This window comes from Pogoniulus pusillus, unplaced genomic scaffold (genome assembly GCF_015220805.1).
Source record: "Pogoniulus pusillus isolate bPogPus1 unplaced genomic scaffold, bPogPus1.pri scaffold_63_arrow_ctg1, whole genome shotgun sequence".
Lineage (NCBI taxonomy): Eukaryota > Metazoa > Chordata > Aves > Piciformes > Lybiidae > Pogoniulus > Pogoniulus pusillus.
The window spans coordinates 196,734-222,999 of NW_026974713.1; the positions used below are offsets into that span (position 1 = coordinate 196,734).

Here is a 26,266-nt window from a genome sequence, read left to right on the forward strand (position 1 = left end):
CTTGAGCTCCCCCTTCTTCTTCTGCAGGGTGCTCTACTCTAGGTCCCTCTGCTGTGCCATGCTGGTTGTGTGGCTGAGCCTGGGACCTTGTTGGGACCCTGGGGAGTCTGAGAGGGCAGAAAGTGAGTGCAGATGGAGAGATGGATGGAGAGATGGAGGGTGAAGGCTGCAGGGGGTGGGAGGTCTTAGTTAAGGAGCTGTGTGGCTCTGTCTGGTTCCTACCTGCAAGGGTGGAGGCAGCAACTGAGGCTGGAAGCACAAAGAGGCAAAGCCTTCCTGGCTCAGGACAGTCCCCTGACACCTTCTGACATCCACCACTGCCAAAGCTGGCCCTTGGGGTTCCTGCCCACACACCCCACCCCATTCTGCATGTCAGGAGTCACCTGAGCTCTCACTCCCTCTGTCCCCTTTCATCAGTTCCTGTGTTGGGAGGAGACAGGGTCCTTCCTCACCCCTCATATGTGACCCTTCCCCCTTGGCCTGTTGCTGTTTCCTTCAGGCCTCCAGCTCCTCCTGGCCTTTAGTCTCAGGACCTTCCATTCTTGAGCTCCTGCTTTCATCCCTGTTCTTTGAATGCTTCCACAGCCACAACGTTTCCCACTCCACCCTTCCAACCCCAGCAGAGGTGGGGATCCAGGGCCGTGGGACAGCACAGACAGCAGGGCCATGGATGTGCTGTGAATGAGGGAAGGGTCTGGTATGGTCAGGCAGGAATTAGGCCTTGTTCCTCCAGAAAGGGCACAGGATCAAGGCCCAGCTGAAAAATGTATGTGCAGGAAATGATAGAGTCAGTCAGGGTTGGAAGGGACCACAAAGACCATCCAGTGCCAACCCCCTGGCATGGGCAGGGACACCCTACCCTAGATCAAGCTGCCCAGAGCCTCATCCATCCTGGCCTTAAACGCCTCCAAAGATGGGGCCTCAACCCCCTCCATTAGCAACCCATTCCAGGCTCTCACCACTCTCATGCTGCTGAACTTCTTCCTTATCTCCACTCTGACTCTCCATCTCTGCTCCATCCTCCCCAGTCCTGTTACTCCCTGGCAGCCTAAAAAGTCACTCCCCAGCTCTTTTGTAGCCCATCTCAGCTCCTGGCAGGCCACAAGAAGGTCCCCTGGGAGCCTCCTCTTCTCCAGTGTGCACAGCCCCAACTCTTTCAGTCTGTGCTCACTGCAGAGCTGCTGCAGCCCTCTGAGCATCCTCGTGGCCCTGCTCTGGACACACTCCAGCATCTCCACATCCCTCTTGTCCCAGGGCCTCCAGAACTGGCTGCAGTACTCCAGGTGGGGTCTCAGCAGAGGGGGAGAATCACCTCTGTGGCCCTGCTGGCTGCACTTCTGCTGCAGCTGTGGCTCTGTTTGTCTTTCTGGGCTGCAAGTGCACACTGCTGGCTCCTGTTGAGCTTCTCCTCCAGCAGCACCCCCAAGTCCCTCTTGTCAGGGCTGCTCCCCAGCCTGGCACTGCCCAGCCTGGATTGGTGCTTGGCATTGCCTGGTCCGAGCTGCAGGATCCTGCACTTGGTCTTGTTGAACCTCCTGAGGTTGGCTTGAGCCCAACTCTGCAGCCTGTCCATGTCCCACACCACAGCTTGGTGTGGTCAGCCCACTTGCTGAGGCTGCACTCAGTGCCTCTGCCCATGGCACCCAGAGAGATGTTGAAGAGAATCTGTCAGCATTTGAGGAGATGAAAGCAGTGAATTGTCCTGCACCTCTGCATGTCAGGGTTCAGGCAGATTTGAGCAGTGTGAAACAAGGAGAGCAGGAAGGGTAAGGTTAGGTTGTTCTGGTAAGGGAGCACAGCTGCAGGAGAAAAGAACCTTGAGTTGTCTGTAGCTGAGCTGCGTGAGGGGGATTGAGGGGGGCCGATGGGTGAGCTGTGCCTCTAGGCCTGTGGACAGCCCATGTTGTGCTGTGTGACCTGTCAGAATTGTGCACCTTGTATTAGCCACTGTATAAGCATCACTCTTAGCTTCCATAAGGGGCATCGACCTCTCCACCACGTTGGTGGGAGGTGATGTCAGAGTGGTTTCCCTGCAGGGACTCTGAGAGAGGAGCACACCTGGCACCTGGTGACCCCCGACGTGATTTCTTGGGACGAGGAAGAGTCAGGCAGCGGATGGCAGGAGGAAGCAGGGCTCTGGCCTGCTGGTGAAGGGAGCCAGGCCTACATTAGAGGTAGGGTAGTGGATCCAGAAATCATTAGGGGTGAGAAATGGGAAAGAGCTGCTGTGAAAACGTTAATGCAGCCTGTGTGAAGAAGGGAGGTGCCCCTGAAGGAGGGGGATTTAGTGCAGTTCCTGCTGTGGAGCCAAAGGAGGAGATATCTAAGAGACTTAAGGCAGCTGTTCAACAGTGGAGGTCTGGCAAAAGCAGGAGAAGCCTCATGGGGGTGGTAAGCATCGGGAGCAGGCTGTAAATCTGATGCTGGAGGAGGATCAGTGAGGAAGAAACAGTGGTGCAAAGCTTCTCTGAAGCTCTTTCTCTCTGTGAGAGATGTCCTTTGGGGCAGTCAGACTTTACAAAGCTATTTTTGCTGTGCCAAACCAACGATCGTTCAGCACCTGAGAAGCCAGGGCTCCAGAGGGGGCTGTAAATGTGCCCTTAAGGAGCAGACAGGGGAAAGAACTGCAAAGGCAGCAGCTAACAGCTGGAATTTCACCCTAATCAGAGGCTTGTGTTGGTAGCTGCTGCTGAGACGAATGCCATAGGAGTGCTGAGTGCTTCACTACCATCTCTTGAGGTGCCTGTGGCTCAATTCCACCTGCGTAGAGAGCTCACTTTTCAGCTGCAGAGATGGAGGGTTTGGAGCATGGAGGGGCGAGGTCAGAGGCCGAGGGAGGGGCCAGTTTGTCAGTGGAATCCATGGAAGCTGTGGGAGGTGTATCCTCCACAGGATTCACCTGCACCCCCCCTGCCTGCTGGAGCAGCAGGGCCCACTCCCCCCCACACTTTATTCTATTTCTTCTTTCTGGCAGTGTATCTTCTGTGGAGAAGCAGTGCTTCGTTCTTAAAGGGACAGAGTGCATTTGTGAGAGCCTTTTGCAGACTAAAATCCTGATGATGTTTTTAGCTTCTGATTGTAATAGATTTTAGAGCCTACTGGATAAGATCTTAAGTAGCTGTTAACTGTAATAGATTATCAGTAAGTTTTGGAGTCATTTTAGCAGGGTGATGGTGATAAGGCTTAGGTAGTTAAAATATGGCATGTTAAGTAATTGGTAGTTGCTGTACTGGATTATTATGGTAAGAGTTGTTTTGGTAAGTGTGTAAGTTAATGATTCTCTCTTTGTGATGGTTGATTTAAGTTTTTTTGTTTTTTTCCTGGGCACCAGGGTGTTTTCAGAGAGCTCTGTGGAATGTATCAGCCTCTTGGATTTCTTTGGTTTGTTGTTTTTTTCTCAGTACTGATTCAGTGTTTTTAATTTTTAGTTTATCAATTTCTAGCATTGGTATAGTTAAGACTAAGAGTTTGTGGTAGGGATATCATAGGGTATTTTTTCCTTTTTTTTTCTGCATATCAAGATAACACTGTAGGATAAGGATCATGTAAAAACAAAACGAAAAGTGGGAGAGAGGAGAGAGAAAGAGAGACAGAGGAAAACTTGAAAATTCTCTGGTTGCATCCCACAGAGAAATTCACCCTAGAGAAGGCCAAAGAGATTTGTTAGCCTAGGGCATGAATGTGTTTGCATCCTTATATCTGTTCATGCATTTGTTTGTGTGTGCTCACAGGTCTTTTGATTGGCTACCAGCTTGTTATGTGCAGCCTGCTTTGGCAGTGAGCAGAAGTCTTGCTCAGATGGCTGTGGCAGGAAATTGAAAGGTGTGCAGAGATGTGGTTGTGTGCTCAGGCTTTGGTCATGCTTTGAGTTAGGTATTTTGTTGGCCCTCTGTTATAAGGGCCAGAGCCACTCATTGTCAGAGATGGGGAGCAGCTGTTTCTGTTAGCAATGTTTAAGGTGCTGTGTTTGTTACCTTTCTGTGCAGGTCCCTGCACAAGAGGAGAAGCACTGCCTTCATATTAAAAGGAATAGAGGAATTGTGGGAATGAGGTCTACATGGATGGAGTCTGAACGAGCAGTGCTGTGATGCCCATGGGTCCACTTGTCAGCTGTGGATATTGTTACTCTGTAGGCACTGCAGTTACAAGGGTAGAGGAGTGTAAATAGATTTGAACAGAATCTGCACTGGCAGTGCCCAGTTTGTCAAGACAGCATAGAAAATTGGACACTAGAGTGTTGAGTTGGCCTCTCTTCTAGGCCGTGTGGGAGAGGGAGAGATACCAGTCTTACACCAATGTAATTAGGCCTTGTCCCCCCCAAAAGGGCACAGGATCAGGGCCCAGCTGAGAAATGTATGTGCAGGAAATCATAGAATTAGTCAGGGTTGGAAGGGGCCACAAGGACCATCCAGTGCTACCCCCCCTGCCATGGTCAGGGACACCCCACCATAGCTCTGTCTATCCACAGCCTCATCCATCCTGGCCTTAAACCCCTCCAGGGATGGGGCCTCAACCCCCTCCCTGAGCAACCCATTCCAGGCTCCCACCACTCTCATGCTGCCGAACTTCCTCCTCACCTCCAGTCTGACTCTCCCCACCTCCAGCTCCATCCCATGCTGTGATTGAGAGATGTGGAGAGCAGCTTGATGCAAGTTCTGTTTTTTGATCTTTCAGCACCTTAACATACAAGCTGAAAGATTGTGCCACATCCTAATTGGTCGTTAAGACAGACCTCAGTACATACCTCATGGAGACAGACCTCGTACGTTAGCAGCTGGATAAGCCAAGGTTAACGAAACCACAGGCTCATGTTCCGCATAGCTCTGTCTGCTGCAACATTCCTTAAGGTCATCTCGACCCTCTGTTAACTCAGGACTTTTCCCCTTCATACCTTCTGCACCTGTGGCTTATGGTCTGGTACGTCAGCACTAAAAGTCCTACCATTCCCAACGTTTCCCCCTTTGTGTTGTACAAAAAGTATCCTTGCAGAGCCTTCTGTCACCTTCTGCATACACTGCAACAAGCATGTTGAAAAGGGGTTCTCCGGGGATGCAGTAGCTGAGCAGAGAGCTCTGTCCTGTTCCATTAGCAAGGGTGATCCAAACATGAGTTTTGTGCAAAGAAAAGGGGAAGGGCAGAAGAAAGGTTTATTTTTTTTACAAGTACAGAGGATGCATAATACAAAATTCCCTTCTGGGAGTGACATTTTGCCAGGGACTCCACTTGCAGTGTGAAGGCTCAGTCCTCAGTGTTCGACAGGCCCTCTCGATGCGGCCCTGCGCTCTTCGCCGCAAGCCACCGGCTCCTTTTCCTGTGGAGACACAAGCATCCCCTTTGCCCCACGTTATTGATGGGTGCAGGCCTACAGTTCTCCCAGCTTCTAAGTCAGGAACCATAACAGGAGGCTTCTCCTTTTTCTCAGAGGAGTCGTTGGCATTGCAGTGCCTGATGATCAGGGGAGTATTGTCCATGAGGGACCAGTTTAAAGACGTAAAAGTGTGCAAGGCCTTTTGTAGTCTTTCTTCTGGGGTGGCTGCCCCCATTCTCCCTTTCTGCTGTCACAAGAGATGTTTAAGTGTTGGATGGGCACGTTCAATCATCGATTGCCCTGTGGGGGAATGAGGGATGCCTGTAACATGAGTAGTCCCCCAGGTGGATAAAAATGTTAGAGCCTTTTCAGGTGCAATACACAAAGCAGCTTTAACAACAGTGCACATGACAAGGGCCACAGCTTTCTCCATGATCTCTGGGTACTGTGCTGCCACAAGGAGATCATCCATGTAAAGATATAGCAAAGCTTCAGGTATTTCCATTGGTACCTTGCTGAGAGCCCTAGCCACATAGCACTGACAAATCCTAGGGCTGTTTTTCATCCCTTGAGGCAGTACAACCCACTGCTGTCTTTGCCACGGGGCTTGCATGTTCATGCTTGGAACCGAGAAAGCAAATTTAGGAGCAGCATCTGGATGCAGTGGAATGTTGAGAAAACTATCCTTAAGGTCAATAATAGTCAAATGCCAATGTCTCAGGATCATAGGTGGGGAGGGGAGGGCAGGTTGTGAAGCCCCCATAGGTTCCATCACATTGTTAATTTTCCTGAGCTCATGGAGCAAGTGCCACTTGCCTGATTGTTTTTTAATAACAAAGAGAGGGGAATTCCATGGACTCATGGAAGGAACAATATGACCCTTGTTAGCTTCTTCTCTGCCAGCCTGCCAAGGCCACTTTTAAGAGCTACTGCCTTTAGAATAGGAAACAAAAGCTATGCCCTGTACCTTACTTCTGGACTTTCTGTTAAGCTCAGTGCATTTGTGAAATGCTGTGGGGCTGCAAATACCCAAGAACCATGAGGACTGTTTACTGCTCCTGGCAGTTCTGATAAAGGTCTTCCCAGGAATGCCTCAAGATGCAGTTCCACAGTGCCACTTTCTATGCCATATTGACAAATTGGACACTGCCAGTGCAAATCCTGATCAAATCTATTCACACTTCCCCACCCTTTGTAACTGCAGTGCCTACAGTGCAACAATATCCACGGCTGACAAGTGGAGCTGTGGGTGTTGCAGCACTGCTTGTTCAGACTCCATCCATACAGACCTCGTTCCCACAATTGCTGTTTTTGTTTTAAGCTGAAGGCAGCATTTCTCATCTTTTGCAGGGCCCTTTGCAAACAGGTAACACCCACAGTGCTTTAAACACTGCTAGCAAAACAGTTGTTCCCCATCTTTGCCAGTGAGTGGGTTTGGCCCTAATAACAGAGGTCGAACGAAATACCCAACTCAAAGCGTGACCAAAACCTGTACACCAACCATATCTTATGTACATTTCTGTGCACAGCCATCTGAGCAAGGTTTCTGCTCACTGCCAGAAAACTTGTGTGTGATGATTTGGGCTCACTGCCCCTCCACACTTTGGAAACCACCCAGACTGGAGTCAGCTGGCTCTGGAAATTGAATGAAGCTTATTATTGACAGCTTAGCAGAATGTGCAAGCAGATATTTGCAGTCTGTACAGGTATATACAGAAATAGACAAGGTAAAAGGTAATACAGAAACACAACAGCCCTCCCAGAAACCTGAGTCCCCAGGAGGGGCTCCCAACCACCCCTTCACCTTCCCCCTACCCCTCTAAACCTTGCTTCAGTCCCAAGGAAGAAGAGAGGTTCAGCCAGGGGGTTAGGAAGCAATGTGGATTAGTCAGAGAAAGGGAGGGTGAGGTTAGAGAGATGCAGCTCAGAGCTCCCCAGCAGGAGTAGTGTCTTATCTATGTTTTGATTCCTGTTCTTATCCATCTCAGCAAGCCTATGAGGGAAGTAGGCATCACCATTGTTCTCTTTTCACAGCCTGTAATCTAATTTCTTCTCACCAAAACTCTCTAGCTTCAAACTAGCACATTCTGAACATCAGAAGCTGATATCCATCAAACAATCCCAAGCACATTCATTCTCTAGGCCAACAAATCCATTGGCCTCCTCTAGGGTGAATTTCTCTGTGATATAATCAACGAATTGTTGAATTTTCCCTCTCCCTCTTTCTCTAATTTTTTTACATGAACCTTATCCTGTAATGCTACCTTGATAGAAGAAAAAAACACAAAGAAAAAATATCCTCTGCTACCCCTATATCCTATACTATCCCTGTTATAAACTCTTGGCCTTAACTATATTGTTTATCAACTTAAAAAATATATCAACTAAAGGAAACGAAACCTTTAAATTATTACTGAGGAAAAGCAAAGAAAACCAAGAAAATCTCAGATCCCTGGAGCTGCTGGAAAATACTCTGATACCCAAACCAAGAAAAGAACCTTAAATCACAGCTCATGCACTGACAAAACAACTCTTGCTGTATTATTCCGTTATATTAACTATTGAACATGTTCAGCTCTCAGGTGCTTAGCATACTCTCTTTTAATTACTGACTCTATTTTAATTAAGTGTCATGGAGGGGGATTCTGCCACTTACACCAGTTGTGGCGAAGGGGAGAAATTAATTAATGCGAGAGCATATTTATAAAAAACCATATATTTATTCCAATATTTCCACTCTCACCACCCTCAACCACTGAACTGTAATATTAATATTTGTTCTACACTGTTGTGAAGACATTATGGGAATATATATATCAAAGTTTAACTATTGTAACAACTAGCATACATTCAAACTATTAACAGAGAGTTTTCCCCACGGCTTAATGCCCCTTGGGGTCATATACTACTTGCCCAGCAAGGGTGGGCTAAAAGCTGTTTTTCTGCTCTATGGCAGAGGCAGTAGAAATTAAAGAAATTGCAGAGGCATTCAAGTGTTTTCTCACCATTCTGATTAATCAATAATCCCCCTCCGGGGCTACATCACAGCCCGTGCCTAGTGTCCAATTCATCAGGGTCTCTGCCTGTGGACTTTGAGGCTGGAATCCTCTGACTTCAGGGGAAATTACAGTCTCTGCCCTTATGCTGCTGGCTCCTTCTGGATGCTCTGTCCAGGGAATTCATAGGCAGGAGCTCCATGTGCAGAGGCAGGATTCCATGCAGTCTGAGCACAGGTCTAATGCTGGCTATTGAGACTGATCGAAGGCAGACAAGTGGGTCTGCTCCTGGCAGCTTGTGGCAGTGGCGCACACCAGGCAGTCCTAGAAAGGCAGGCATAAAGGTGCAAGGAAGTATGCAGGCAGGAGGCAAGCAAGCAATGTGGCAGAGCCACAAGTAATGTGGGGCAGACTGCACGTGAGCCTGTGCACCCCTATTATTAAATGTGGGCCAAGAGTTAATGGTCTCATTGGCCACTTGAATGACCAATCAGATTGGCTGTCAGCCAAACCTTACCATATTAGGCAAACCCCACAGGCCTGGAGTCCAACTATGGGAATCACGTGGGTCCAGCACTAGGCACTCATGAGCTGAGTGTGTGGGGACTTACACAATCAGGTGTCCTGGGCAACTGACTTTATGGCCCGAGTCTGTTGTAATCCTATTTGCTCGATTACCCCTGACATGGGCAGAGACACATGTCCAGGCAGAGCAGGCATAAATAAGCCTGCTTTCGGGCCTACAGGCCCTCCACAACACTGTCTGCTGGTGTTTGTGTGCTGGGCCAGGAGCTGAGTCTGCACTTGTTCAGCAGCCCTACCTGGCTGCTGTGCCCATGGTGCTGGGCTTGGGAGCTGGTTGCTCCAAGCCCCATCTCTGCTGCATGGTCCTGGGCAGTGCTGAGCCATGCCTTGCAGGTCAGTCCTCTCTTCTGGGGCCTTTGGTTGTGTCTGGCAGGGACTGTGTCCTCTCTGCAGCAGCCCTGTCCCTCTGTGCTGAGAAAGAGCAGAGTTTGCAGAGCTGCCCCTGGGAAGGGCCCATCAGGTAAAGAACCCAGAGTGGGGGCCAGCAGCAGGACTCCAGGCTGTTGTTGATCCATGTGGTACATCCCAACCCCCTGCAGAGCCTCCTACCCCCCACATTTCACTGCCACTGGGGCTGTGAGGGACATCCTCTGCTGTAGGAGTCTGGGGGCCCCCCAGGCAGGTTGGAGTCAGTTGTTTGGGAGGAGGTTGTGTTTGGGTCTGGGATGTGCAGTGTGGGCGGGAGAGGGTTGGAGGTTGTTTGGTCTTCCTGGGTGAGCATTGCTGCCTCTTGTCTGCAGCAGGAGGGATCAAAGAGCAGGGCCTGGAGCAGAAACCTGCCTGCCGACAGCCCAGGGCTGGCAAACAAGGGGCTGGGATCACTTTGTAAGGACCAGAGCGTCTCCGCTCCCCCAGCACCAGCACCTAGGATCTCAGCACAGGCATTGGAGATCTGCCCCCTCTGTGTGGAAAGAAGTGAGGGTTTGAGGGCCACTCTGCATTCTTTGCCTCAGCTGAATGTTGGTTGTTGGGAGGTGTCAGAAGCTGTATTGTCCCAGGCAGGATGTCAAGGTTTGAGGTGCTGAGGTGAGGTGCTTCCATTTTCCCTAGGTAAGAGCAGTGACCTCGTGCTCCACTAACATGGCCTCAGAGAAGGACCTAGACAAGAGCTGGGAGGAGAAGCAGTGCCCGGAGAGTAAGATGGAGCAGACCAAGTGCAGCCTGAAGAATGAGGAGAAAGATCTCAAGACAGAGAATGACGATGAGGGGAATGATGACTGTGATGATGTTGAGTATGAGGATGATGTTCAGGGTGAAGATGACCATGATGAGGAGGAGGAATATGAAGAAGAGATTGAGTTGCTCTCAGCCCCCTCTATGCCAGTCAAGCAGCTGCCTCAGTGTCCTGAATGTGGGCAGAGCTTCAAAAGGCACTACAGGTTGATTGAACACCGCCGAAGCCACACGGGCGAGAAGCCCTTCAGCTGTGCTGACTGTGACAAGAGATTCACACAGTTCTCACAGCTAATTGCCCACCGCCGAACCCACACGGGCGAGAAGCCCTTCAGCTGTGCTGACTGTGACAAGAGATTCATGAGGCGCTCAAACCTCATTGTCCACCGCCGAACCCACACGGGCGAGAAACCCTTCAGCTGTGCTGACTGTGCCAAGAGATTCACACAGCTCTCACAGCTAATTGTCCACCGCCGAACCCACACGGGCGAGAAACCCTTCAGCTGTGCTGACTGTGCCAAGAGATTCACACAGCTCTCACAGCTAATTGTCCACCGCCGAACCCACACGGGCGAGAAGCCCTTCAGCTGTGCTGACTGTGACAAGAGATTCATGAGGCGCTCAAACCTCACTTCCCACCGCCGAACTCACACGGGCGAGAAACCCTTCAGCTGTGCTGACTGTGACAAGAGATTCACACAGCTCTCACAGCTCATTGTCCACCGCCGAACCCACACGGGCGAGAAACCCTTCAGCTGTGCTGACTGTGACAAGAGATTCACACAGCTCTCACAGCTAATTGTCCACCGCCGAACCCACACGGGCGAGAAGCCCTTCAGCTGTGCTGACTGTGACAAGAGATTCATGAGACGCTCACACCTCACTTCCCACCGCCGAACCCACACGGGCGAGAAACCCTTCAGCTGTGCTGACTGTGACAAGAGATTCACAGAGCTCTCACAGCTAATTGTCCACCGCCGAATCCACACGGGCGAGAAGCCCTTCAGCTGTGCTGACTGTGACAAGAGATTCACACAGCGCTCAAATCTCATTGCCCACCGCCGAAGCCACACGGGCGAGAAGCCCTTCAGCTGTGCTGACTGTGACAAGAGATTCACACAGCGCTCAAACCTCACTTCCCACCGCCGAACTCACACGGGCGAGAAGCCCTTCAGCTGTGCTGACTGTGACATGAGATTCACAGAGCGCTCCAGTCTGGTTAGACACCGCCGAATCCACACGGGCGAGAAGCCCTTCAGCTGTGCTGACTGCAGCAAGAGTTTCACTCACAAGTCTGCCCTCACCCAGCACGGCAGTGTGCACACCACTGAGAAGTCCTTCAGCTGTGGGGACTGTGGAAAGACCTTCAAACGCAGCTCCACTCTCACCATCCACCGCCGCACGCACACCAGAGAGCACCTGTACCCCTGTGCAGAGTGTGGCAAGAGCTTCACCACGAGCTCACAGTTGATCCAGCACAGACTCATCCACAGCTGTGAGAAACCCTACAGCTGCCGGGACTGTGGCAAGACCTTCACCCAGAACTATCACCTCACCCAGCACCGTCGTGTCCACAGCGGTGAGAAGCCCTTCACCTGCTCTGACTGTGGCAAGAGCTTCACTTATGGCTCTGCCCTCACCAAGCATCGTCGTGTCCACAGTGGTGAGAAGTCCTTCAGCTGCTCTGACTGCAGCAAGAGCTTCACCTGCAGCTCTGACCTCACCAAGCACTATCGTGTCCACAGCAGTGAGAAGCCCTTCAGCTGCTCTGACTGCGTGTGATGGTTTGGGCTCTTACCTGCCCCCCCCCCCCACTTTGTATTTTCCCCAGCTAACTCAGAAGGGACTCCAGGAATATAAATGAAGCTATTTGTTTTACAGCAGCAAATATACAAGCAGCTATTTACAATATATACAGTTATATACAGAAATATACAAAGGATAAACAATACAGAAGCACAACTCCCCTCCCAGAAACCTGAGTCCCCAGGAGGGGCTCTCAAACCACCCCAACACCTCCCCTTGCCCTCTCAACCTTACCCCAGTTCTCAGAAAGAAGAGAGGTGCAGCCAAGAGGTTAGGGAGCAAGGTAAGTGGCAGCAAGGTTAATGAGATGCAGCTTCGTCAAAGCCCAGAAGCAAAGTGAGAGACAAAATGGAGAATGCTATCAAATGTTTTCTTCTTCTTCCCAGAACTCTCAGCGTGACTGTGAGAGAAGTTGACATCACCATTGTTTTCATTTTTCACAGCCCATTATCTAGTTCTTTTACCAAAACATTCCAGCTTGCTTCAAACTAGCACACTGCGGCAAGAGCTTCACCTGTAGCTCTGCCCTGACCCAGCACCGTCGTGTCCACAGTGGTGAGAAGCCTTCACCTGCTCTGACTGTGGCAAGAGCTTCACCCGCAGACACACTCTCACTTCCCACCACTGTACCCACACTGGCGACCAAGCCATGCTGCAGGGCAAGTACAAATAGTCCCAGCCCGGGTCTGTGGGGGTTATTGCACCCTCACCCTGAGAAGGCCTTTCCAGCAGATTGAACCAAAATCTCCTCTTTTCCAGATGCATTTCTCAGAGGCTGGGGGCTCCAGCAGGAACCAACACCTCCTGCCCTGTTGAGCACCAATCAGTGCTGCTGAGAATCATGGCAGTGCTGAGTCAGCACAGCCAGAGCTGCTGTTGGAGCTGGGCTGAGCTGTGCAGGGATTTGTCTGGTTCTTTCCCCCTATGCTTTGTGTGTCCCTGGGGTAAAGCCCCTCCTGCCCCGTGCCCAGGTGTGTCAATAAAAGCCCACAGTGACCCAAATCCTGTCTTTTGGCTTTTATTTTAGCCCTTGCTGCCCACAGTGCCCAAATGTTGGGGGCATTTGTTCCCTAGGGTCTGGAGGCCTGTTCCCAGATTGGAGAGGTCAAAGAGAGGTTCTTGGAGGAGTCTTAAGAGTCTCTTGCTGAGAGTAGTCTCAGGGACATCTCAGAGGTTTTTTTTTAGGGGTGCCAGGGGATGTTCTTGGCCCCCAGGGCACATTGCTGTGCCATGAATGTTCTCTACCAGCACCCCCAGGTCCCTCTCCTTGGGGCTGCTCTCCAGCAGATCACCTCCCAGCCTGGACTGCTGCAATTTATTATCCCTCCCCAGATGCAGGACTCTGCACTTGTCCTTGTTGAACTTCACCTGGTTCCTCTGTGCCCAGCTCTCAGTCTGCCCAGGTCTCTCTGGATGGCAGCACAGCCTGCAGCTGTCTCAGCCAAGCCTCCCAGCTTGGTGTCAGCAGCAAACTTGCTGAGCAGACTCTGTCTGTCTGTGCCCTATCAGGCTAGCCAAGTCTGACCTCTTCTTGGTAAATCTATGCTGGCTGCTCCTGATAAGCTTCTTCTCTCCCGAGTGCCTTGAGATGCCCTCCAGCAGGAGCTGCTCCATTGTTTCTCCAGGGCTGGAGGTGAGGCTGTCTGGTCTGTAGTTCCCTGGAACCTCTTTCTGGCCCTTTTTGAAGCCTGCAGTGCCATTGGCTCTGCTCCAGCCCTCAGGCTCCTCTCCTGTCTGCTACGAGTTGGCAAAGATGATGGAGAGTGGTGGAGCAGCAACCACAGGCAGTTGTCTCAGCACCCTTGGGTGCATCTCATCAGGGCCCAGGGACTTGTGAATGCTCAATGTGTGTAACTGATCCTAACCCAGTGTGCACTGACCAGTGGGGAGTACTCCCTGCTCCAGGCTTCCTCTCCTTCATCTAGGGTCTGGAGTCCATAGGGGAGTTCATTCTTAGGTGTAAAGAATTGTGACCATTTGAGCTGACTCTCTAGCTCAGACATAGGGGGAAGATGAACACTCCAGGGATAGGCCATAAAATGGCAACAATAGCTAAATTAATATAATTTCATTGGAGCATCAAGAGCTTAATGTCTAGAAGCACAGCTTGTTCTCCCCCTTCTCCCACTGGCTTATGCTGCTTCAGCTTCGCCTATCTTCCCTGGCTGCTGTTTTGGCTACTGCTGCTTCTGCTGCTTCGCCGCCACTTGACCCCTCCCCCACCTCCCTTAAGGTTATTGTATTGTTTTTTTTCTTCCTTCTCTAGTTATTATCTCTCTTTACATTGTTATACTTATACTATAAGAAAATACAATTTCATCTTTCCCTGACTTTCAAAAAAAGGAGTCTGTGTTGTGGTGAGTTTATTTCTCCCTGGGGCAGGGATCTGCCCTAATCCAGGACATTAATTTTGGTGCCCAACGTGGGGCACGATCTTGGCTTGTTTTTTTCAGGGAAAAATGAAGTTGTTTGATATATTCTGGCCTATTATTGCCTCAATTCTGACTTTATCAGTTCAGCAGTGTTTTACAGCTATGGTGCACTACCAGGTGTGTTCATTCTTCACTAAGATGGTCTGGGACTCGGTAAAAGCTGTGCTAATGAAGGTTGGAGATGTTGTTAGGAATGTTTTAGGGTTTTGGAATGTCGCTGAGGGTGTGCCGTATGTGACATTGGTGTCAGAGACTAGGAGTTATTAGGAAGAGCTGAGTTACCCAGTAGCCTGCCTAATATGTGTGAACTTGGTGGTTTTGGCTGCTGTTGTAGGTCTGGTTGTAGTGTGGAGACGAGAGAGATGCAGGAACAAACAGGCTGTAAGTGAGGGTTTTACCTTTTCCAGAGGCAATAGCAGGGAGCTAGGGGTTAAAGACACAGTTGTCACGGGGAGGGGGATTGTTTGTATGCCGGTTGTGGAGGAGGGGAGAAATTAATTAATGTGAGAGGATATTTATAAATATATATATATATATATATACTAAACTCCAATATTCCAACTCTCGCTACCCCCAACCACTGAACTTTAATCTTAAATTGTTCTTTATATAGTTATGAAGACATTATGGGAATATCTATCTACAGAAACTTATTAATAACTAGCAAACATTCAAACTGTATACAGAGAGAGAGTTTTCCCTGCTGCTTAATGCTGCCTGGGGGCGTATACTATTTGCTCAGCAAAGCTGAGCTGAAAGCTGCTCTCTGCTTTATGGCAGAGGTAATAGAAATTAGAGGCATCTACTCACAATTCTTATCCATCACCCTCTGGGGCTGCATCAGCCTGTGCCTAGTGTCCAATTCTTCAGGGTCTCTGACTGTGGACTTTGAGGCTGGAATCCTCCGGCATCAGGGGAAACGGCAGTCTCTGACCTTACTGCTGCTGGCTCCTGCTGGCTGCTCTCTCCAGGGGTACACAGGCAGGATCTCCAGGTGCAGAGGCAGGACTTTGTGCAGTCTGAGCATGGGTCTAACTCTGACTAAAGGCAGGCATACAGCTGCAAGGAAGCATGCATGCAGGCAGGCAAGCAAGCATGCGGCGGAGCCACAAGTAATGTGGGGATCGGCCTAGCAGGTGAGCCTGTGCACCCCTATTTATCAAAATGTGGGCCAAGAGTTAATGGTCTCACTGGCCACTGGAATGACCAATCAGGTTGGCAGTCAGCCAAACCTTACCATACTAGGTAAAACCCACAGGCCTGGACTCCAAATATGGGAATCACATGGGCCCAGCACTAGGCAGGCATGAGCTGGGCATGTGGGGACTCACATAATCAGGTGTCCTGGGCAACTGACTTTATCGCCCCGCTCTGTTGTGCCCCTTTGTGCTCGTTTACCCCTGGTGCAGGCAGAGAGACATGTCCAGGCAGAGCAGCCATAAATAAGCCCTCCACAACAGAGTGCCTGGGGCCAGTGGCAGCTGTGGGGCAGTTTGGCTGTGCTGAGGGTGGTGGAATCGGAGTCCTCTGTGCCCCCCAGAGCCTTGGCCTGGGGGTGTGGTGTGCCCAGACCTGTGCTGCCAGCACTGCCTTGAGTGTCCCCAGCCCCACTGCCTGTTTCTGGGGACCGTCTCATTGCAGGGTGCCCCCAGCCCCCCTGCCCCCGATGCTGCTCCTTGGGACGCTGCAGCTCGCCCCCAGGGTGTTTTGGTTTGGGGTGCCTGTGAAAAATGGTATCTGTGTCAATAAAAGAATGGCAAAGCAGAATATAAGAATATGAGAAAATGAAAATATGTCACTATGTGAATGGCAGAGCAGGGTGTGTCAGAGCTAACTAAGCTGGAGACGTTGGGACCTACGAGTGATAACAGAAAGTGCTGTGAAGAGATAGCCCCCTGTGAATAGGGGACATGAACAAAACAGGGGTGTGCCAGAGCTCACTGAGCAAAGCTGGGGATGAACAGTAACAGAAAACACCATGAGCATGGTAGATAAGCAACTGAAAAGCGTGTGAACATGAAGACGCAAAGAGCTGAGTCACAAAGACACCTGAGGAAGACTCGTTACTTCAGCCTCACGACGGCCAGAGAGACCCCCAGGAGGATTAGCAGGCATGCACAACAGTTCCAGGAGAAACTGAAACCGTTTTGGGAAATGATAGAATATGGATTACACTGCTCTGTGAATGTGTATCTGAGCAGGAAATAAAAACCCTGCAACCGCGTGTGTACAGTGTGCAGCTGCGGAGCTAAACTGCCCTGCGCCCAGCGCTGCTCCTTGCTTGCCAAAATAAAACTCCTTCAACTTAGCTCTAAGTTTTTTTGTGGCTCAATTTTAACAATCTGGGGGCTTGTCTGTGTCGTGGAACTGAGTTTAGGGGAAGTCTGGGGAATAACATGTGAGGCCATTTATAAAAAGGTTTAAAAGATTTATTACTAAAAACACTAGAAATCCCCTTCCCCAAACTGATTTATAACTATCCCACGTGAATTCTTGGTTCGCGGTTGAGAGTTAAAATGCAGAGTGGCTAAAATGAAAAGAGTCTGTGATTTTAAGAAAGCTCATTTGAGTTTTGAGGTTATTCAGTCTCTAAGTAAAGAGTTTGTCCGATGCAGTTCTGAAGAGTTCTAAAGGCATTACGAATTGCGGTGCGTTGTTTAAGCTTCCGCGGGTCCGATCGAACTGGGCGTCGGCTCGCGAAGCTGATGGGGATCGGGCGCTGTCCTGTTCTGTGCTGAGCTGGCTTGTAGCTTCTATCGCTGCGATGCGCGTGCAGGCAGGGTATCATTCAGAAGAAGAGCAGGGTTTAGAGCGAGGTGCAGGGTTTTAAGAGCAAGGAGAGTGCGAGGGTGCTCAATTAAGGCAAATGCAGCATTTTTATAGTGTTCAAAAGAGGTGTGCTCAGCCAGTTCAGGCGATTTTTATGTTAACTTTACAGATTGGTACAAAGTTATGATCAATTCATACAATTGGACAATTCTTACCAAAAACAACCTATAGGACCACCCAGGGGTCAGCCCCCAACAGGTGTCCATCGGGCTATGGGAACCAAGGTCCCTTTCTCAAAACATAGCCAATGTTTATGTCTCTGCCCCTCCAGGGGAGAAACTTTCTCAGGGCTGTATGTCTGCTGGTACAGTAACTGCCGTCAGATAGAAATATTGTTTTGGTTTTCGATGGCTGGTACCGTGTGAGCCACGACTTAATGTACAAGTGAGACCTTTGCAAGGGGGCTTTGCTCCCTTCCATGACATATTCCACCCCCTGGCTTACATGGGCCAAACAAAAAATTGAAAAATTAGATGAAATATACATATTATACATAACCATTATACATACAATACCTTTAAACCTTAGAATATATAAACAATATACCTAATACAAGCAAAACTATAATCTAAACTAGTTTAAGATAGATCAATCCCATATACCCACCCCCTGAAGAGCAAAATATCTTTATTTACAAAACAAAGAAAACCTGTTACATGTGAAAGCAATTCAGAAGTCTGGGAGAATCCATCGTACACTGATGCGATGAGTTTTCCCACTTACATCAGTTGCTTCCCATGCATACAACCCATTTGGTTTCGACAGGGTCATAGGCACAACTCCAATCGAAGGTAAGTTCACCATTACTGGTTGTCCCACCTGTAACTTGTGTAATGATTGTTGAGGGTGTTGAGATTTATCTGGTGGATGGTTAATATTCCCCACTAGTTTGTCAGGACAAAACGCTTTGATTTTTGGACCACCGTAATTACCCCATCGGTTATTCACAATGAAGACTGCATGTGGTAAACGTTTATCCCAGTTACCTTTTGATATGATGGCATGCTTCTTAATTAGAGCATTTGTTCTTTCTACTATACCATTAGCTTGAGGATAGTAGGGAGTATGGAATACCCATGTAACTCCCTCACCCTTAGCCCAGTCTTGTACAGATGACGCTGTGAAATGAGATCCATTATCACTCTGAATATACTCTGGCATTGGTAAAAAACTGAACCACTGCCTCAAAGCCTCAATGGTTTGAGCGCCTGTGGCAGCGCTAGTGGCTGTAGCCATGACCAATCCTGAGACCACTTCCACCCCCACCAGTATGTACTTCTTCCCATGTGAGGGTTTAAATGGACCCACATAATCAATTTGCCATGTGCTCCATAACTTCTTGTCTCCTCTGATGTGTTGAGCTGGTGCTAGGTTGGGGTGATTGGCTTTCAGCCTAATCTTGCACTGTGGACAGGCTGAAATGATTGCCTCACAGGTAGTCATAGAAATTGGCCATCCTCTGGACCTACATTCGTAGTAGAGGTCTGCTTTTCCTGAATGGCCTCTTTTAATGTGTAGCCATTCAGCCAATCTCCACCATTCATCTTTCTCATCATTCACCATGTTTATTTTTGCCAAGTAATCTACCTGATCATTCCAGGTTGCAGCTGGGGTTTGTTGTTTGGAGTGTCCCTTAACCCAACCTACTTGAAGGGGTCTGGATCGGCCTATCTCCAATAGCCTTTTCCAGTCATCAGCCCTCCAAACTTCCACATTTGAAACCTTCCACTGATTCGCTTCCCACTGGCAAATCCACTCAGTGGCGCCTTTGAACGTGGAGTAGGAATCAGTGTAAATAGTTTCTGCCCCATGCTCTGCTGCTAGCATGAGAGCACGCAGTTCCCCTACCTGTGCACTGCCATCACCCTCCTCAGTGATGGTTTGGCCTGTAGCAATCTCCAAGGCAGCGGCTTTGTAACGCCACTTGGACCCCACCCTCCGAGAGGATGCATCTGTGAACCACACTCCTGACTTATCTGAGTCTGCAGTCATTTCTGGGGCCACCTGAATAGGAGAAGGTTTATATGGCTGACCAAGCAGTGCTCTATCAGAGTTTATGGGCTGCTGCAATTTGGATACCTTCGTAGGTCCCTCTTTCAGTGGCAAAAGCTGTGAGATTCCCTCCAGGTAGGCATACCACTTTCTTACGGTAGCCTTTTGGGCAATCCCTTCTGGTGGAGGAGATCCTTTAAGGATCGATTTCAACAGTGGGAATGGGCCTTGCACTACAATATCCTGTGTAGTGCGAAGCTTCTCTGCCTCTTTGACAGCTCGAGTTAGGGAAAGGAGTCCCTTTTCCCATTCCGAGTACCGTGTCTCGGTCTCTTTGAATGCCGTTGATGAAAACAAAAGAGCTCTGCTAGGACCATTGGGTCCCCTTTGGAATATTCCACAGTACGAGGCATGCTCGGAAAAACCCCATTCAGCCCTTAGGGCATCTTGTGGGTGCAAGGGTCCCAACTTCTGATATGCCTTCAGTTCATCTTTGAGAACTCTCAGGCTCTCAGAATGTCGTGGAGTCCAATCCCAAACTTTATGCTTCTTAAGCAAATCATACAGAGGACGAGCAATCATGGAGAAACCTGGGATGTGTTTTCTCCAGTAGCCCAAGGTGCCCAACAATTGTTGTAGCTCCTTTTTGTTTTGGGGTATCTGGCCCTTTTCAATTTCTTGTAAGGTATCCTCTGGTACTGACACTGCACCTGCCACCCACCAGGATCCTAGGAACTTAACCTCCTGGCTTGGGCCTTGGCACTTTTCCCTTGGAATAGTCAGTCCTTGGTCAGTCAGTAACTTCCAAATGTCCCTGGCTACTGCAGCAACTTGCTCCTTGTCATTTCCTCCCACCAAGATGTCATCAATGTAATGGTACACCTTAACATTTTTAGGAAGTTAAATAGTGTCAAGCAAGGCTGCTAGTGTGTTATGTGCAATAGTTGTACTATGTTTGTACCCCTGTGGGAGACTGTTGAATGTGTATTGAATACCTTGCCAGGTGAATGCAAACTGCAGTTTGTCCTCTTCCCTCAGCGGTACCTTGAAGAACATGTCCTTCACATCCATAGTTGCCATCCAGGCGTGAGAAGCCGCTTGAATTGCTGTCACTGTGGATGAGAGACTTGGAACTGCTGCAGTGAGAGGAAGAGTTTCCTAAAGTCAATAGTTAGTCTCCACCCGCCATCTGGTTTTTGAACTGGCCAGACGGGTGAATTGTAAGGAGAATGAGTTGTGGTGATAATCTTTCTTTTCTCCAGGTCAGCTATCACTTCAGTAATGCCTTGCCTAGCTGCTGCTGGTAATGGATATTGTGCAACACAGGTAATGTGTGACTTTGGCAGTGGAGGAGCGGTTTGCAATAAGCGAACACGAGCATGGGCTGATTTTGCCCCTTTTGCCCCCACTCCATAAGAACCAAAGCTCCACAATGTACCATCTGGAAGATGCCACCTCTTACCTGCTAAAACATCAAATCCAAGAATATTCTCTTGACAGGTACCTAATGCCACCTCTACCAGGGTGCTCCTTTTCTCCCCAGGTAACCACAGTCTTGTTTTAGCTAAGTGGCATATGTTGGGCTGTCCTGTGACACCCATTATCTTTACCTTCCTTCTGGATGGCAGGATTCTCAGATGCTTTGCCAGTTGCACATTTAGCACTGTAATCTGTGCACCTGTATCTATTAGATACTTCACAGCAGTTCTGTCCATTCCTGTTGGAATCATAATGAAAGATTCAGGTTTTTCAGACCACTGGCAGGCATAAATAAAGCGATGGATGAGGCCTGAAGCATTCATCGCTACTTCTAGTTTTTTGACTTGCTTTTAGCCCCCTGCTGATCAGAAGTGAAAGGCTGACCAGACTTGTTAGGAGAGGCGGCTCTGGAACTCCTGTTGTGGTCCCCTCCTGCCCCATCTCCATCACGGTCTTTAAGGTCTGAGCTAGTAGTTTTTTCATCATTCGATGCATGTCATCTCGTAACTCACCAATGATGGTTTTACTCAGATTATTGAATTCAGCCCTCATGGGGTTGTACTCTACCCAGCTCTTTTTCAATAAATCACAAGGTTTTATCCCGAATTTATGCTCTTGTTTTAGGTATACACCTTGCCCATAATAGGGACTTTGCCCCCAGGATATTCCTGAGCTGTAGTGATGATTGAGCTCCGGTGTCCCCCTAGGGCTCGACCGTGGGCTCACTCTAGGACTCCCTCTGGGACTCCCTTTAGGGCTACCAGATGCCTTAGCATGTCGCACTTCTTGTTTCTTTCCATGTGAGGCAACCACATGGCTGCTTTTGTTTCCAGATTGCTTCTTCTCAAAGAAGGATGGTGGTAAAAATGGAGTGTCAGTATAACCTAATTCTCGCCCTTTAATGGACAATTCCTCCAGCAGTTCTCCCCACGTAGTGTGGTGGGATGAGCTCTCCCCCAATTGCATACTCTCTTGTAATACTTCCTCAATTTGTTCTCTTCTGGCATTACATACCCCCCTTAAAACACCTGGCAGACCTTTTACTAAAGGTCTCAGCCTGTGTGGCTCTATTGGGGCATCCATGGGATTTGGATGAAGTCCCCTCTGACTCATAGCCTGCATACACGCTAGCTTAGTAACTGTTTCACGCAATTCATTGCAGTTTGTGACACAAAATTTTGTGGGTTCATCTCTATCTGTAGGATCGAAGGAACCAGCCCAATAAAGGATTCTAGAACTCAATGCGAGATCCCCCTCGGGACCTGTACCTAGGAACACTTCAGGTCCCCAAGAGCTACAGGAAATTCAAGAAAAAGCAAGGAAAATTCAAGAAGAAGACAATCCCATGGTATTCTTCAGAGAAAGGGAAAATCAGAATTGTCACAAAACTCATTCCATTGCAATTAGCAGCTGCTCCAGTAAACTCCTAGGCTTCAAAATATGGTACCATCTAAAAGGCCTTCCAAAATAGTCCTGTCTTTATCTGTTTGAACAAGTTTATTGGGGGGAAGGAGCTGACTGGCGTTAGCCTACAAGCTCTATCATTCCCTGCTCCTAGTCCGGAATCTGGTTAGTGACTTGCAATGTGGATTTCAGTGCCCATGCTCTCGGTGAGAGGGGCAATGCATCTGAGCTCTAGTAATAAGTGTGCTAGTGTGTCCTGTTTGGTGCTTTCTGTGTCTGTGTGAGTTTCCACCCATTGTCAGTGGGACTGGCATCTCTGATATTGCCTAGCAATTTCCCTCACCCACTGAGCAATGGGTGCCTAGTCCGTAGAAGGAATTAATCAGTAAGGCAACGGGTGAATACCCCAGTCAGGAACAATTAGCTATCATTTTGAGTGCAAACTGTCATTATCAGGTGGCTAAAAGGATGCACCTGTGTGTGTCCATGCCTGTAACAGGGGCAAAAATGGTTATAAGTCCCCATCATTGTTCTTGCCATCATTTCCATAAACTTTCTAACATCTGGCATTGTACTCAAGTCCGTGTGTAAGTCAATCTCCTGAGGTCTGACTCTGGCCTTAGTAATTTTCCAGCTCAAAACAATCCCAAGGCTCTACTGCTTCCAGCAGAAAAAAAAAACTGTCTGTGTAAGTCGATCTTTTGAGGTCTGATTGTGGCCTCAGTAATGTCCCAACCTAAATAATTCTAGGGGCTCTGCTGCTGCATCTTTTCTGGGGTGACAATCAGACCACGTCTTGTGCAGACTGTCTCAATTGTTTTCAAGTCTGCAGGCACAAACGGCCATGAACCACAGAAAATAATGTCGTCCAGGTAGTGAGAGACAATTGTACATGCCCAATTTTTGTAAGGGTTGCGATGCTTTTGCAACAAACAATTGGCAGTGAGTTGGTGAGTTCTTCATTCCTTGCAGCAAAGCTGTGCCCTCATAGTGGCTTGCAGGTTCAGCTTCATTCACAGATGGTACTGTAGAGGCAAATCGCTGGCAATCTTTTTTGGCGAGGGAGATAGCAAGAAGCCGTGGCAGGAAGTTTCGTGACTTGTGTATCCTGCAAGGTGACACTTACTGCTGTTGCCAAGTCAAGCCCGTGGCTCCTGCCAGCGGCAGGGTAGTGAGTGTCCAGGTACCCTTTGCCTCGTCCTGCATTACAGCTACTGTTGTCTGTGCGCAGCTGCTCGCACTGGCCATGAAGTTTCCCGACCGGCAGACTGCCAGGCAATGGTCACACCACATTGAGGGCGAACAGCACTGCATTGTGTGACCCAGCTGGCCGCAGCGATAGCAGCCCACTGGCATTGGGCAGGTCTCCTGCTGTTTTGCCGAAACAATAAGGACTTTTTTGTCAAGCACAGTCTCGACTGCCTGTGCTAACTCTCCTGCTGCAGCTTGATTAGATGCATGTATGGCGTCTGTCACAAGCATGTACTGCTCCTGACCCTGGGTACATTCTAACATGTCTTCTACCGATGCCCCTGTGGGCAACATGGCTAAAATACCCCTGGTCTTAGGATTAGCATTTTCAAATGCCATGCTCTTCATTAGCCCTGCTTTGGTGCTATCATCCAACTCTCCTTCATGTGTTAATGCTGCCCAAAGCCAGTCAATGAAGTGACTATACTCCTCATTCGTCCCCTGCCTGATTCCTGTGTATGAGGGACTGGGCATTAAGCCGGGAGTGGAATAAAAGGCTTGTAGTGCCAACCGGGCAGACAGATCGCGAAGCTCTTGTGGGAAATGGAGCTGTGCCTCTGTAGACTGGTAGCTGCCCTGACCAGTTAGAATGTCGGGCGTAATCCTGTACAAGGGATCCCTGGTCCGCTAGTGATGAGTGGCTTCCCTGGTTGCCTGCCGAGACCACTCCCGTTCCCACAGGAGAAACTGGGAAGGAGTCAGGATAAGACTGGCTAAATTACGGCAGTCCACAGGCATGCAACAGTCAGCGGAAAACAGCCAATCTAACATCTGCCTGGCGGGTTCTGATCATACCCCATATTCTTTAACTGCCTTCTGCACACGTTCCAGATGCTCCCACTCCCAGGCATCCCAGTGCACCTCGCCATTCACCCTGGTTATTACAGGAAAAGCTGTATACTGCACAGGGTGCCACTCCCCCTCGAACATAGCATTTTTAGTGACACCAGACCACTTCAGATTATGCTGAGATGCTTTCTCTCGAATCTCATTGTCCAGTTCCTGGATCTCCCGGAGGCATTCGGCCAGCGGGCAGGGTGCTGGTGAAGGAGGGGGCAGCGGGGCGGGCAGAGTCACCGGGTGCAGCAGCCTGTTCTGTTGTTTTGCACGGTGAAGCATCCATTTCTCTAACATCTTAACTACTTGTTCCAGCGACCGCTTGGTATCATCAGTGGTAGCCGTAGGTGACTGGTGGCCGCTAATGCATGCTGAGCTGTGAGAGCACACCCCTCCGGCTGAGGCGCCATCGTCAGGCTCGGGGGTAGCAATGATCGGTTTATCGGGCGCGGCCCCAGTAGGGAGGGGGGGCGGAGGCGGGGCACGGGGCAGGCAACATGGTTGACCACCTGGATCATGCTGCACGCTCTTTTTCAACTCCACCACTGAGCTGACAACCTTCCCAGTCATGCCCTTGACTGGGGCAGCACGGCTAAGTCCAAAAAACTGATTTACCGAGCTCTCTGTCTCAACTGCAGGCAGCAACGGAGTGCTTGGGGCTGGGGCAGAGCTGGAAGCTGGCACTGCGCATGCGTCAGAACTGCCAGCAATGGCTGGGGCAGCGAGAAGTGACTGAGAAGCTGCGATTGCAGCGTTTTTTTTTGGGTTTCATGTCTAGTAACGCGCGGAGCACATCCCGCCAGGTGGGACCTAGCTGTCGAGCTGTCTTAGAGTCTTTTCCATTGTTAATAACCGCGTCCAACAGTGCATCTCCAACCTCCCACCACATTTCCAATTTAAAGATCATGGGAGGCTCACTCATATGACCCTGCGCATGCACCCAGGCCAACAGCTCTTGGAACTTTCCAATGTCCGGCAAGCATTCTCTCAGGAAAACATGCACACCAGCAGACGCAGTGCCATATCAAATTCCATGTGGGCCTTACCTGCACACTCGGTCTGTTCACTCTTGAAATGAACGTCCAGCAACCACCTCCATCCTGAGGCAGCGCCACCCGGTCCAGCGGCACCGAATGACGATAGTTTTTTCGATATGAAAAACATCTGCAGGATGATCAGCCCCATCTCTTCTGACCAACTCTCCAGCTTCCTGATCACAGTCCTACCCGCTGCCAGCCTGCCTCAGTCTTAGCAGAATGCCTGCTTCACTGTTCAGGCGCCAATTATCGGTGGAGTGCTATGGGTAAATGACTCTTTGTTCACCAATATGGTTAGATGGTCATAATCCACTTTATTTCCATGATACAGTGACTTATATGCATTCTAGCAAGAGGCGTGCTCCACCAAGATTGGTTACAATCAGAGGGTACAGGGTTACTTGTAAGGCATAGATACATCAGCATAACATAACAATCTGAGGGTCAGCCCTCCAGACCACCTACTCCAGCCCTCTTGGCTATCTAACTCTGCCCACTGCAGCTGTGTGTGGGGTGCTCACTTGTTTACAGTTTGATTTCCTGGGCTAGCAGCATCCCAAGGCCGTTTCTCAGCACAGTTGCTCATGTTTATCATTTCTGTGTCCTCTGCTAACAAGAATTCTCCAACAAACTAAAGCCCTGTATTGCCCAACTTCTGAACTGCCAGGCCACCTAATGAATACATTCCAATAGATTCAGTTCTCTCCACTATCCCTTTCCTCCTCCTGGCTGGAGGCAGGGCACCCCTAATGCTGAACATGGCATGTAGGGTGTGCACAGTGATTGGTGTTGTTGTGAGAGAAATTGCAATTGTTGGAATCATAGCAGTTGCTCTCAGGAGCTGAAGAAGTGACAGCTACTTTCCTGGCATTGCTGCCTCTGTTCCTGCCACTCTGCAGTTCCCTGACTCTCTTTGAAAGAGCTGAAGTCGGTTTACCATCCCACTTGTTCATGTTCTCACCATATGTGTCACGCAGAAGTATCCACAGTGACGCACGTGATTGCTGATGTCTGGGTGGAATTTGTCTCCTCCTGGGCTGGAATTGCCTTGCAGGAGGTGGGCGTCTGTTCCTGACTGCAGAAACATGCACCCATTCAGATGATGCAGGGATGGTATCCTTTACCAGATTGGAAATG

General features: G+C 49.4%; 2 protein-coding genes across 2 annotated transcripts in view; one reads left to right on the forward strand and one right to left on the reverse strand.

The window, feature by feature from the left end:
* Positions 1-26,266, reverse strand: part of LOC135174397 (zinc finger protein 271-like) — a 217,439-nt gene that overhangs the window by 112,072 nt on the left and 79,101 nt on the right. The window lies entirely within an intron of this gene.
* LOC135174396 (zinc finger protein 850-like) overlaps positions 1-26,266 on the forward strand; it is a 393,382-nt gene that overhangs the window by 9,659 nt on the left and 357,457 nt on the right. The window contains 3 exon segments of the mRNA XM_064141675.1: positions 2,037-2,174; positions 2,975-3,027; positions 9,940-11,838. Coding sequence (XP_063997745.1) covers positions 9,970-11,838 — 1,869 coding nt within the window. The 5' untranslated portion in view covers positions 2,037-2,174; positions 2,975-3,027; positions 9,940-9,969.